The 13,427-nt window shown below is 37.6% G+C and overlaps 3 protein-coding genes across 5 annotated transcripts in view; 2 read left to right on the forward strand and 1 right to left on the reverse strand.

The window, feature by feature from the left end:
- LOC116175662 overlaps positions 1 to 8,159 on the reverse strand; it is a 42,142-nt gene extending 33,983 nt beyond the window's left edge. Inside the window, exons 1-5 of the mRNA XM_031493894.1 lie at positions 8,022 to 8,159; positions 7,111 to 7,904; positions 3,169 to 3,741; positions 2,977 to 3,122; positions 2,843 to 2,866 (exon numbers count right to left, since the gene is read on the reverse strand). Of these exons, the coding sequence (XP_031349754.1) occupies positions 2,843 to 2,866; positions 2,977 to 3,122; positions 3,169 to 3,741; positions 7,111 to 7,896 (1,529 nt within the window). The 5' untranslated portion in view covers positions 7,897 to 7,904; positions 8,022 to 8,159. The remainder of the gene's footprint in view (positions 1 to 2,842; positions 2,867 to 2,976; positions 3,123 to 3,168; positions 3,742 to 7,110; positions 7,905 to 8,021) is intronic.
- A 93-nt stretch (positions 8,160 to 8,252) lies between these two features.
- Positions 8,253 to 10,715, forward strand: LOC116175618 (WD repeat-containing protein 38-like). Its single transcript, XM_031493836.1, has 7 exons — positions 8,253 to 8,534; positions 9,419 to 9,642; positions 9,690 to 9,879; positions 9,931 to 10,132; positions 10,181 to 10,282; positions 10,330 to 10,422; positions 10,473 to 10,715. Exons 1-7 carry the CDS (start codon positions 8,326 to 8,328, stop codon positions 10,644 to 10,646), a joined length of 1,194 nt encoding a protein of 397 aa, XP_031349696.1. The 5' UTR covers positions 8,253 to 8,325; the 3' UTR covers positions 10,647 to 10,715.
- Positions 10,716 to 11,819: 1,104 nt separating this feature from the next.
- The window catches only part of LOC116177475, a 96,374-nt gene continuing 94,766 nt past the window's right edge, over positions 11,820 to 13,427 (forward strand). Inside the window, exons 1-2 of one of the 3 annotated variants that reach the window (XM_031496460.1) lie at positions 11,825 to 12,029; positions 12,421 to 12,670. In XM_031496460.1, the coding sequence (XP_031352320.1) occupies positions 12,482 to 12,670 (189 nt within the window). In that variant the 5' untranslated portion in view covers positions 11,825 to 12,029; positions 12,421 to 12,481. Of the gene's footprint in view, positions 12,030 to 12,289; positions 12,671 to 13,427 lie in introns of those variants that run through there. The other 2 variants (XM_031496462.1, XM_031496459.1) reach the window with 2 other exon arrangements.

Consider the following 13,427-nt stretch of genomic DNA (forward strand, 5'->3'; position numbering starts at 1 on the left):
TATTTGCATTTAATGTAGGTATGTTCATTTAAAAATTTCCTATACAGAATGTCCTAAATTCGGGGGTGACCATTGGATTTCAACAACTGTAAAAGATACAGAATCAGTTGTTAAATAGAAACAAAGTTGCGCATTTTGGTGCGGAATCTAACACTGTGAAAAGTGAAATTATTCCAAATATTTTTAGATATCCAAAAAAAAATTGGAATTTAAATGTAATAGTACAGTCAAATTAGATCAAATTTCCACGAATAGCGGAAGTAATTGAAAGAAAGCTGAAAATTGGTATAGAGGTACATTAGGGCTTGTATTCGAACATACTAAAAGTCGGGGCCGAAACTCCTAGAGCTCGAGCCGCCATCTTGGAAAAAAGGTACTCCAAATCACTTTTTCGCTAATATCTCGGTAATCGTGCATTCTAGCAAGTAAAGTTTCACATAAAAAAAGAAAGATAATAAAATTTTGTATAAAAAAAATGGTATGCACTTTTTTTGTATTTTCGATATTTACGTCGATATTCCACATTGAATATAGAGCATACTCTTTTTTCAGATGTAGCTGCATTACTTTCAGCGCTCGCGTGCTTTAAACATGAATATGTTTAAAAAATTGATTTAGTTGACATTTTAGGGCCTGTTGACCAGTGAAGAGAAGGGCAGTTTTATCTAAAATTAAACACTTACGACATATCGTACTCACTCAACAGATGCGTGTTTTGTATTTCTCGTTAATACAATCACTGTTAATGTATGGAATTGTTGGCTGGGGGTATTTTATGCTAGTGAATCCTTATACAGCCTTATACAGGGTGGTGCCTAGCACGACGCAGCACAGGGATGTCAATGGTAATTTCTTTATAGTCAATTACTAGCTCCCCTAATTATTTTAGAGCAAAAGTCTAAAGAAGTTTTTTTTAGAGAAAAAATTACTGCATCTGTTCATACTATTACTTATAATTTTCCGTTTTTCAAAACCGTAGAAATCGACAAAATAAAAAATTACATTTTTATAAATCAGTGATACTTGGGAATCTTTTGACCAACTACAAGCGCATCACATCTAAGTTATCGTTGTTTGACGTCCAACGGTTTTTATATTTAATTCTGTAATCTTGTACCTTACCTACTGCTTGGAATCGGCCAATTGGGTTACTTAACACCTTTGATTATAAAAAGTCTATATTCAAAGCTTAACACTAAATACACACGTTACTTGGCGGGCATTATTTCCAGCATAAAACAACTTTAACTTTAACATTGCTCGTCAGTTAAATACATGATAAACAATTTTATGATTAACTAATTTATAAACTTTTACTCTAAAATAATTAGGGGAGCTAGTAATTGACTATAAAGAAATTACCATTGACATCCCTGTGCCGCGTTGCGCTAGGCACCACCCTGTATAAGGAATCAAATGTAATGAATTTACGCCAACTTTACTGTAACAAAATCCTCCAGTTCATAAAAACATCCAAAATTACTGCCCAACATGCACTCTCATTATACACGCCAGGAAGACCATAATATACTTTTTCCAAGGTCTGAAAAAACAATCGGTAAACGATGTGCTCAGTACATTGCTCCAAGGCTTTATTCCATTCTACCGCGCGAAACGAAAAAGATATCTACCTATACCGCTTTCACGAAAAAAGTTCAGGTGTGGATACTGGAACAGATCTATGTACTATTTCGCGAATTGTTAATGGAAATGTTTAGTTTAGTTTATTATTTTTAGTATTTTTTTTATGAAATGAAGTCAAGTTTGATTTTTTTTTTTGTAAATGCCCCATATCCATTACAAGTAGTTCAAACGACTTCGGATTTTGGCAATATTTATTTTTCATAGTTTCCTTATGTAGGTATCTTTTGTATTCGGCTATATAGTATAAAAATAAATATATTATGTATTATTTCCTTCTCTTAGGTGGTCAACAGGCCTTAACAATGTCAGTCAATTTTTTAAACATATGTTTAAAGCACGCGAGCGCTGAAAGTAATGCACCTGCATCTGAAAAAAGATTATGCTCTATACTCAATGCGGAATATCGACGTAAATAACGAAAATACAGAAAAAGTGCGTACCATCTTTTTTATACAAAATTTTATTACCTATCTTTCTTTTTTCATATAAAACTTTACTTGCTAAAATGCACGGTTACCGAGATATCAGCGAAAAAGTGATTTGGAGCACCTTTTTTCCAAGATGGCGGCTCGAACCATTGGAGTTTTGGTCCCGACTTTTAGTATGTTCGAATACAAGCCCTAATGTACCTCTATACCAATTTTCAGCTTTCTTTCAATTATTTCCGCTATTTTTCCTAATTTGACTGGCCTATAACTCTTCTGGGCAAGTGTACCTTAGTTCCCAGAGGCGTCTATATATTATACAAAAGGATTTTGCAGTATTGAATAACATCCCCCTCCCTCCTCCACTGTAAAGAAAATTTAATTTGATGGAACGAAATAATAAAAATTCAGCGCCAGATCGAAGCCATTGTTAGTTTTTATTTAAATAAATAATTGAAATTGCGCGTGTAATCATAATTAGCTCGTAATTTATGCTATAACTTTATTTTACAGAAATAAATTAAGGTGGACAGCCATCTAACTTCAAATAGGCTGATGCTGTCCCATGATAAATATTTGGACCCAAAAAGTCGGTGAGTGTGGACTACCGCCAGTTCCTTAATCTGGCGCTGAATTGATTGACATTCCAGTAAGAATTAAAAAAACAGCGCAATATGTCCACCATCTCCACACAGTGTTATAAAATAAGGTCATAAAAAACAGAACAGTATGTGATTTTCCACAGTATAGAGGTTAACACAGCACAAACTTACCTTTTCTTACTCCTTTTGTTTCTCCTACAAGATAAAGAGAAATGCTTAGTAAACAACCACAAAAAAGTTAATGTCTCAAAACCGAATAAAGTTTTTAATAAAAGCAAACCCCGCGCGAGTTCTACGACTGTTACCTTTTGTTTTTTCTCCTAGAGCTAGAGGGCTGAGACACAGTGTTGGGTTCCACCAAGCTAGCCATTGACGAACTTCTTGTAACGACATCACTGAATGCTTCTTCCGCATCAAGTTGAACTTGCAGTTCAACTTCCTCGCTCCAGTCCTAGACAAATTAATTAAGAAGCTGTCTTAGGACCTAATGCACTCACTAATATCCGATTGTTGTCAGGTACAGTTGCGATTGGGGGTGGTGTCGGTTCCGTAGCGGCTGGAGGTGGACTAGGAGACGGCGCGGACATACACTGAGGTTCCTCATGAAATTTGTGTGTCGGTGCGCTTTGCTCAGTTTGATTTTTGGGATAGTCTTCTCTTCTCGTGTCTCTTCTACCTGCCGTGTTGTGAGTGAAGTTACCCCTATTTCTTGGCATCCGATTTGATGATTCGAAACGATTACCACCTCTGTACAAATTTTCATTGCTTCTAGTTTTGTGTTGGTACATTAAAGGCGTGGTAGGGCGTGAGTTTGTCGGGCTACCTCTTTGAACTCGGTCGGGCGTTACACTACGATAGGACCCGCCGACCGAGTACTCGTAATCTTGCGGCATTCTACTACGCCCTCTACCTCGACGTGGCAGTGTGTAATATGAACTGTTGTAATTATCAGACATATGTTGATTATGATAAGGTGGTTCCATGTGCATGTTTGAATGTGGCAGGGAAGTCGGTGGTTTCATGGGGTAACCTTGCTGAGATTGTTGGTTGCTGTGATGTTGATTGGAACCCTGAAATCAAAGCTTAGAATAACATCGGCTGGCTCTTGGTCTATTAAGATAGGAACTACTTAGGATAGTCAGATCACCAACGAGTCTAAAAGGGAAAATAAGAAGATCAAGAAATGAAAAGACAAAACGCAAAAACGAAGAGAGTTACATTTATGGACAAAGGACACGGTGGAGCTGTATAGAGGGAGACTAAAGGGACAAGGATAAGAAATTGGAGGGAATACAGAAAAGGAGTGGAATAATATAAAGGGGAATATTAAAAACGCCATAACGTGGAAACAAATAACTGAAGGGGAGAGCCCGGCCCGTGTGGCGCAGTTCAGTTAAAGCTGAACTGTGGTGCTAAGGGTCACTGGTTCGAATCCGGGTTCGGGCATGGATATTTGTAAATGTATAGTGGGTTGGGTTGGTAGAGCAGACTTGGCTGAAACCCCGCTCACTCAAAAATAAAGACAAAATTAAGACAATAAAATTTAAAAAAAAATAAAAAAGAGAAAAATGAACGGAATGGTGAGCCAAAGAGTTTACAAAAACGAGAATTAGATAGAGAAAGAAAGTAGAGAAAATTAAAGAGAAAAAGATGGAGAAACTAAAAAAATACGAAGAGCAAATCATGAAAATTAAAACAAAAAAGGATTTTTGAAAGATGATACAGAGGAAAAATAGTACAAGTGGGAGGGAAATACAATTAGAGGAATTTGTCAAGTTACTACAAGGAAAGCAGGAGAAAGAGAAGGCCATGAAAGAAGTAGGAAGGTGGAAGAGGTTGAAGGATGAGACAATAAAAGAGGAGATCTAGCAGCAATTAAACAGGCTGAAGAAAAAAAAGCAGCAGGGAGAGACGAGCTAATGCGGCGTGGATTTTCGCCACAGATCAGCTAAATACCTTAATATATTAATACAGCAAACTGGCATTGAAAACCGGTCGCAAATTACAGCGCCACGACGTTGCGGTAAGATTGTGTCAACAGTAAGCTGTCATACTTGGTTTAAACTTTATTGATGGTTTTACGTGCTTTGTGATAGTTATTGTTATGGATAAATTGGTAATATCTTACATATTAAACATCCTTGCTTATATAATTTACTCCTTAATTTTTCGTCATTCCACACCGGACCGTGTAGATGGCGCTCTCTTCCGTCTCTCGCTAAAGTCACTAGATATAGAAAGTACCGCAATCATCCGCCATTTTTGGGCAAATTTGCTGCCAACTTAAAAAAATTGACAAAAAAAATCTGAATAGCTGTAATTTTTTATAACCTAACTTCATAGTACTGTCATGTTTTATAAAAATATATACAGATATCTCCAAACAGCTGGAACAATCCTAAAGTTACGAGAATCTGGTAACTTCCGCCATTTTTGGGCAAAAATCATACGTTCTCTCTCTAGCACACGAGCCCAATAGATTGCGGTACTTTCTATATTTAGTGACTTTATCTCTCGCGTTATGCAACTGCAAATACTAGCGAGTTTCCTATATTAATATATTAAGGTATAAGCTCAAAGAAAGAATGAGATATCTTGTAAACAAGGTATGGAAAGGAAGGGGTTTAGACCTAGATGCACAAATATAACAGAGAGTGAAGATAGAGGGCGGATCCGGTAGTAGTAATTATAAAGAGCTAATGAGAGGGAGTGGCTATGAAAATATATGTGTGAAGGAAGCAAAGATTAAAACAATAGCCAGATTCCAATGCGGAAAGGAAAGAGCAATGGAGATAAGAAGAAAGAAAATGTAGAATATGCGGAGAGGAAGAAGAGGCCATAGAATACATGTTATGGAACTGTACTGAGGTGGAAATGACAGGGAGAAGTAGGAATGAGGTGCTGGAGGATGACGGCGATACTAAAGAAAAGAGTAGAAAAAGTCGCATTTAAGTTATAATTTATAGTGTAAAAAGTTTTGCCATTTTGGCGTCCAATAAAGATTAAATGATTAATTGACTGAATAACTGAGAAGGGCAGGGGCATAAACGACGGTATTCGGGGCGCAAACATGCGCAATCAGTCGCTCTGAGAAAATATAATCATTTGTAAAATTGGGGGTATATAAGACATATGCTCGGTTTCGGCGGCTGCGCCGGCTCACCTCACCCACCCGACGTACTTCATACCACCTTTTCGTTTTCTTGTATGGGACTTACGTTCGGTTTCAGCGGCTGCGCCGCCTCACCTCACATTCTCGGCGAACTATATAATCACCTAGCGGCATGAAATATAACTTACGATCTATTCTCATCTCTAGCAAATATAACAGTTGGCTTAGAAAATAATGAAAACTAGTTCAGAGATGGAAAACAACAGCACTCTCTAATTCAGTTTTTTTTTAAGTGAGCATGGAGATAATTTCATTGAATGTTCACTTTTAAGAAAAATTCACTTTATATCGTTGAATGAGTTGTGTTTCGAACATTTTACGTTACGAACAATATACTGCATAGTTACTCCACAAGGTAACAAAGCAACATTATGCTCCCCCATACTGTGGTTCATCAAATCAAGGAATTGTAGTTTTGATTTGTTTAAAACTTCATTGCTATCACACCAATAAATTATTATGACAGGTTTTCAATACCCATAAAATCTCTAAAAAGGTAATAAAAGACTAACGAATGTTCTTGAATCCTCTTGAAGATACTTAAAAACTGAAATAGTTGTGAATAAGCTCAACGTCTCATAAATCCTCTTAAGGATTTGCTCTAAAAGACTAATACAGGGTAAGGAAGATGGCTCTTAAACTCTTCAAGGCTCTTAAAAAGTGTCAGCCTCATAAAGACACTAAAGTAGATTCTGAAAGTTCTTGGAAACTCTTCTCAACACTCTTAGAGACTGTAAATTCTCAAGAAGACTCCTCTTGAAAGCTCTTGACATATGTTGAAGACTGTTGAAACTTTTAAAAGATTTTAAAAACTAAAAATCCTCTAGAAAACTGTTGGAAGCTTTTAAATGTCGATTAAAAAAAAGGTTTAGGTATTTTTTTATTGAAAATTGAAATACCTAGTTTGTCTTTTTTAACCTTTTTTTAATAAATCTTCAACAAACTATAATAAAATGGAGACCTTCATACTACTTTTGAATGTCCTTGAAAATTCGTAAATGCTATTGAAGACTGCAACAAAGTGGAAAATGCTCTAGAAATCTGTAGCACAGCCTGGAACTCTTTTCAGGTTCAAGTGTCTAGAAAGTTCTTAGACACACTTGACTGGAAGCTCCTTAGTGGTTTCCAAATATTTTTCAAAAACTTTGGACACAAACCGTTGTCGGCTAAACTATTAATTTATGGTTGTACAGTTACTTTTGGACGTGTCATACTCCTCAAATTCAAGCATAGACACAGAGAAAAATAAAACTTTTGTTATAATTACCTGAAATACCAAACTGTTGCCATCCCACGTCCCTTCCGAATGTGTACCGATATAATTGACATCAAGTTTGTTCTCCTCCAAGTATTTCTTTTTAAACCGAGGCGGCAGCGAATCCAAATTCTTCTGCTGTCGTTTCTCCTGCTCCAAACCGACGCTACTGTGCCTCCTTCCGCTCGGAGGTTTCGTATACATATGTCCGCCGCCGTAATTTCGAGGTGGGGGGCCGCCACCAGACGGATCGACGCTTCGCGTGTCGCGCACTCCCCGATTCCAATTGTTCGGCTGATATGCACGCGGTTCGGATCCCTGTCGAACGTCCCTTCGACTAGGCGAATTTGACCTCCAGTTTTCCTGTAGGTCGATTACGTCGCTAGGCCTACGTCTGTTGGAGTAACGTTTGGATCTAGGATCGCTTTCGCTTCCATTATTATTAGCTACACTTTTATTATCTATGTGTGACAAATTATCATTCGAACGATTAATACTAGGGGTTTCACGTGCTTGAGCAACGGGTTTCGGTACATAAAACGTTTGGTCTGGTTTCTTAGTTCTTCGTCTGGAGTCATCCTTAATATCTAAATCACCGATTTTGTAATCTAAAGCTTCGATTTCAATGTTATTTCTATCGTTTTTGTGTTTGTAACGATAATGTGAGTCTTTAGAGTAGTGCGGCCGGGAATGCGCGAAGCTGGTATCCGACTCGGTATCTTCTAAGTGCTGCCCGGTTTTTCGCAAAGGTCCGCTTCCTGGCTTGTAAATTTGCTGGTGAGGTCTTCCACGGTTCATATTTAAAACTGAAGAATAAAAATCTGTGCTAGTATTTGAAGGTTATGTATACAACAAAAAGGTTATGTAAGTATCAAAACACTTATTGCACATTTTAAAGAAAGGAAAATGCGGAAACTACTCACCAAATTATAGAAAACTCAAGAAAATTGTATATAAACATAAAAGATTTCGTAAAGTTATGACACCTATAGCTTGACAGTTTGCACAATGGAGAAGTTATCGGAATCAAAATAAACAGATTACGAACAGGAATTTACCAGATTTCTATCAAACTGATAAAACAAACAAAATTATGATAATTTTTTCAAATTTCGGATCTGTCGAAATTGAAAGTTGTGTAAATTTCGTTAACCTTGAAAATTATTTTTGTAACGGGTGAAAAATTAAAACGCGGGAAATTCAAAATTTACGGTGCCTGTTGCCGCAATGGAGACTGTAAAACATCGGGGACCCAAGAGAAAATCCATTGCGGGGCCGTTAATGTTACCGTTGCCGTTGGAGGCTGCGAACATTTTCAAGGTAACCAGTTCGTTCGTACGAGACCAGACGGGAAATACTTTGAAAAGTGCAATGGGAGCCATGGCCGCTATGGAGAATTTACTAATCGAAGGAGGTATCAGCATAGCATCGTCAATGTAATTTACTCCATTTTATTATGCGAAATATCTCACTAAAAATTATACTCTTATATGCATTACACACCATAGGTTTGTTCGTTGGTTTCATGGAACTTGCTCCACTCCGAAAGCTGATGACAGCAATGCCTCCCCAAGGAAGCCAACGAAGAAATCATACGCTTAGTTGCGCCTTAACTATAAGCCCAAACCAACCCGTCCAATTTTCTGTCTGATCATAAAACATGTGGTATAGGGGAAGCCGGGGCTAGTTATGGTAGGTTCACTTTTCACATGAGGGGGATGCATTCAGTTTCCAGATTAGTTATGTGTTAGGTACCTAATTCTCAAAATGGACAATGCTTGAACTCCAGAATTTTAATATTAATAATAATAATTATAATAAATTTTTCTGCAAGGTTGTAAGTGTACCAAGCAACTCTGTATTCGGAGAATGTTGGTAAATAGGTATCAAGGGGTTGGTTGGTAAAAGCAAAAACTAAGGTAAATCAGTAGTAATGATTTTAATTCCTTACAAGCACAAATACAAAAAATCGTTATTAATGATTTACATCCGAATCGCAGCTATGGCATAGGTACATACAACACTACAGTACTACACTACTTGAATCGTCTTTAAATGTTCTTAAATTTTTTGTATTTGCTTGTTTCTTCTTTCTTGAGACTCTTGAGGTATAGGTCGTCTAGTATAAAAGCAGTCGCAGTTAGCCGCCCACTGCAAAACTGATGTCTTTTTCTTCGCGTGGGCTAGATAGTGAACTGAAAATACCTATAATTTGCGTACACTTCACAGGCGACCAGTTTTGCAGTGCGCGATGATTGGCGTAACTGTTTTTATACTAGTGGAGCAATAGTGTAAAACATTAAACGTTAATATGTTTTAGCGAAACAACCAGAGAAGCACTGTGTCTAAAATATACGGAGGACTTCGAAGGAATCGTTATCGGTTTTACTGACGGCACGGTGCGCATTTTCAACACAAATACCGCGAAACTGATTCGCAGTTTACATGACGAAGAAACCGAAAAGAATAGCTGCCCAGTCACCTGCATCCAACACCGTCCCGTTTCAAAAAATTATCCAGTCGTGAACTGCGTAACTTGCACGTGTAGGTATTTCGAAACCAGACGAATGTTTTTTACAAATTTTCCTTAGACACTGACGGTTGCGTTAAAAGTTGGAACCATAATTCTGGCCAATGCATTTACACCATAAGGGAAAATCGGCAAACTTACGGGGTAACTTACCATCCTCGCCTGCCCAAATTTGTTACTTACGGGGATGATCTCAAAGTGAACTTGTACGACGAAGAAACGCGAACCCAGGAACGCATTCTCGCCTCCAGGTACTTATATCCGCGTTTGGGATGAACAAAGACTTTAGTTAGTTGCTTTAGCGAAATGCCAGGCGAATTGAATGGGCACGCGTCCAGGATTTTTGCAGCGTGTTTCAATCCCCGCTCCAACCACGAGTTAATTACGGGAGGTTGGGATGATATCGTCTACTTCTGGGACTTGCGTCAGCCTTACGCCATCAGGCATCTTTCCCGCATCCATATGTGCGGTCAAGGTTTGGACATCAGTAGGAAAGGAACTGAAGCAAGACGGTGGATAGTCGTAGTGCATTTATTCCAAATCAGCTTTTAGGTTTTAACGTGCAGTTGGCAAAAGGAAAATTCTCTACAGTTGTGGGATTATGGTTCAGGGGAGTTAATTGTGACTATGGAACCTGATGTCTACAACAGCCTAGTAAATAATCACGCAGTTACTGTAAACTAGCTATACTCATATTCCAGCTCTACTGTGGAAAGTTCATATCAAAAGATTTTGTTGCAGTTGGGGGTAGCGATGACCACTTGTTACGAGTGGTTGATCTTCAAACGTATTCCGTAAAAAAACACCTGGTGGATGTTAACCCTTATTACCTGTCGACTTTCAGACACTTTGTAGCATAACTGGATTACCAGGAGGCGTTTATGATATTGATACAGGTCCTCATCGTCCGCAAAAGTTTCAAAAAGACGTAGCGAGGAGTAGGCAACAGGAGTTGTCTTTAGCGCCCCGATTGGCATTTATAAGCGGGAAAAAAGTTTATCAAATAGAATTTGTGTAATGCAAAAAACCATTGGGATTTTATAAAATTAAAGTATAGGTACATCCTTCGGTTTGATTTTGGTACGAACTGAAGTTTTATGCTTAAATATTAATTGCAGTATGGTACGGTTTTGGTCAGAAGTAGGTAATGTCCCTTGATGATTTCAAGTGTAGCATATAATTAATATACCAGATGTCCTGTAGGTTTTGAACTTCTTTTCAAGATGAGGAATATCCCTAGGACTAAATAACGGAGGAACTGACATATAAGTACTTTTTCTACAGTTGAGCTATCTGAGGGGGGACATTACTTTTACTTCTGACCACGAATGTACCTACTGTTGTGTTGTGTATTCTAGAATACTGAAGGTATTCCCTTGGACAGTATAATATTTGTATAAATTTGCCACCACAATCCCTTCTTCGTTTTTCTTGCATCTTGCATTGCCTATCCACATCGATGACAAAACTTGCAGCATCTTCTACAATGTTCAGGGGATGATGTCTCAAAAAAATTGAAGCCGTCTCGTCTCTTCCGAAGCTCGCAGGTTGCAATAAATCAATAAGGGATAATGAGGAATTAATGGGAAAGCCCAATGGTTAATGGATCAACATCAAACATTCAATTATTGCTAAGTGTGATCGAGTGGCATTAAGTTATCATTAAAGAGAAAGGGATTTAACATTTTGTGGAATATTGCAAGAGGTAGCAAGGTAGAGACCGTAAGCTACATTCAATTTCACGGGTGTAGATAGCAATACCCAAACTCGCCTTTTTTACCATTTACTGTGGAAGCTCTGAGACCTGTTATTGATTGACAAGGTTCCATTCTTTCTAAAACCTCAAGAAACCCGCGTGTCAAAGATTACCTAGTCCAAAGAATCAGCATTAAGCGTGTGGAAATGCGATGAGTATTTTTGATTTTGGGATGGTGCTCCACACCGTTTCCCTACATCAAATGTGTTTCATTCTCAATATTTTAATGACTGAATTGTTATTATAGTTTATAGCATTGTATATGTATTACTAAGTAATAACTAAATTCTTATAAACGACAAAATTGCACTCTGCCCCTGTTGTAGCGGCAACTTAAATAACAGGCAAGCACATGGTTGGCATAGCGAAGAGCACAACCAAATTAAAATTCGTACAGCATACATAAACATCGAAATTGGTTGTGAACTATGAATTGCCAATTCGTATTGACATGTCTTTCTCATGACGTTTTGTTATTTTATTGTCAAAATAATGTAGTTTTTATTAGTGTCATTTTGTAATTTGCGAAATTAGTTCGTGTGTGAGTGGAATCGCGCGTGGCCTCGTTCCCTTTAAATAATAGTAATGCCATTAGTGACCGTACAAAGGAGTCCGAGCACTAATAATGCACCAGAAGATATTTTTGTAAGTATTTTCGCGGATTACCTACTTGCCAATTAGTATTGTTATTGTTAACTAATCTACGTAAAAGCCGTTTTAGATTACACTATGAATCATAGTTTGTACTTTTGTACTAGCTATGATGTAGTTGTAATGCGCTGTCTTTACATGCAAATGAAAAAAAGGTTTATTATCCTTTCATTCAACCAGTTTATTATGTTCGATTATTATTAACGGTACCAAAGTTTGGTTAGCACCCGACGGTGGCGCTGCCCTCCAAATTTTCACAGAACGTGCTCGGTCGAAGCGTTTGCAACTCCTTCTGCTCGTTAGTTATCCTTAGAAATTGGTGTAATGCGTAGTACATTCAGCAATTAATTGCACTCGCGTTCATAAAAACAATAATTGCTTTTAGTTAAATGATGATCTGTTGGTGTTTGCGGTGCTTGACGAAGAGTGTTAGTTCAGTTTAAACGATGTTATACATACTCCCTCCGCCGAGGGCACCGAATCCACCATCTCCTTGGGATAGTATCTTATGCTCATCGGGTGTCGGTGCCGAACCTTCGACCAACACACAAAAACCCCCATGGGACGCGAGCAAGAATGTTAAAAGGCATCCACCACGAGTCCGCCTACGAAATTTAAAGTTAACCAAAGTCGCCGTAAGTAGACAATTTACATAAGGGTCTATCTTTTGTTATTGTTTGGATGATTAATAGCCTAAGTACTATGCAATACTCTTATCTAATCACCTTCGACTATAATACCTACGTTATAAATTAAAATATCTTTCCCGGTCGATATAATGAAAGAAATCAATTGATGTACAACCGGTTTTCTTTCTTTGATCAATAAGAATAAGAATTCATTGATTTGAAACCCCGTCTCAGTTACCCGCATTATCCAGTTAGCTTTATTATAAATTCATGTGGTGTTTGCCGGTAACTGTTCGATTGTTTTTTTCGCTTTTATATTTAGGTTAGAAACGGTACTGTATTCGATTACTCTTTTATTTCGAAGGCGGGCATTTTGAAATAATGATAACTATCAAGTGCTCTAAATTATCGTCAAAAGCACAATGCAAGTAGCTAATGAAACCGACGAAACTGGAGTTTAAACATGCAAGTTTGTATGTTTTTCTTCAAAAAGTTTTCTGGTAGGTATTCAATCATGTTACTTACCACCTTTTAAATATATACCTACAAAAGTAAAACGAGGTCTCACAACTTAGATCTCAGACTGTAAGACTGCTGAAATTGTTCAATGAAAAATTCTATGGGCATTTTGAAAAAATAAAAAAAAAACACTTCATCAGATTTTGATGAGAATATTGTGCTTATTTTCTCCCCTGTGGCGATGCAGTAAAGAACATGATAGTGTACCTATATCTCCAATAATTTCCAGAAAAACCCAATACAT

Source organism: Photinus pyralis, unplaced genomic scaffold (assembly GCF_008802855.1).
Source record: "Photinus pyralis isolate 1611_PpyrPB1 unplaced genomic scaffold, Ppyr1.3 Ppyr1.4_LG7, whole genome shotgun sequence".
Classification (NCBI taxonomy): domain Eukaryota; kingdom Metazoa; phylum Arthropoda; class Insecta; order Coleoptera; family Lampyridae; genus Photinus; species Photinus pyralis.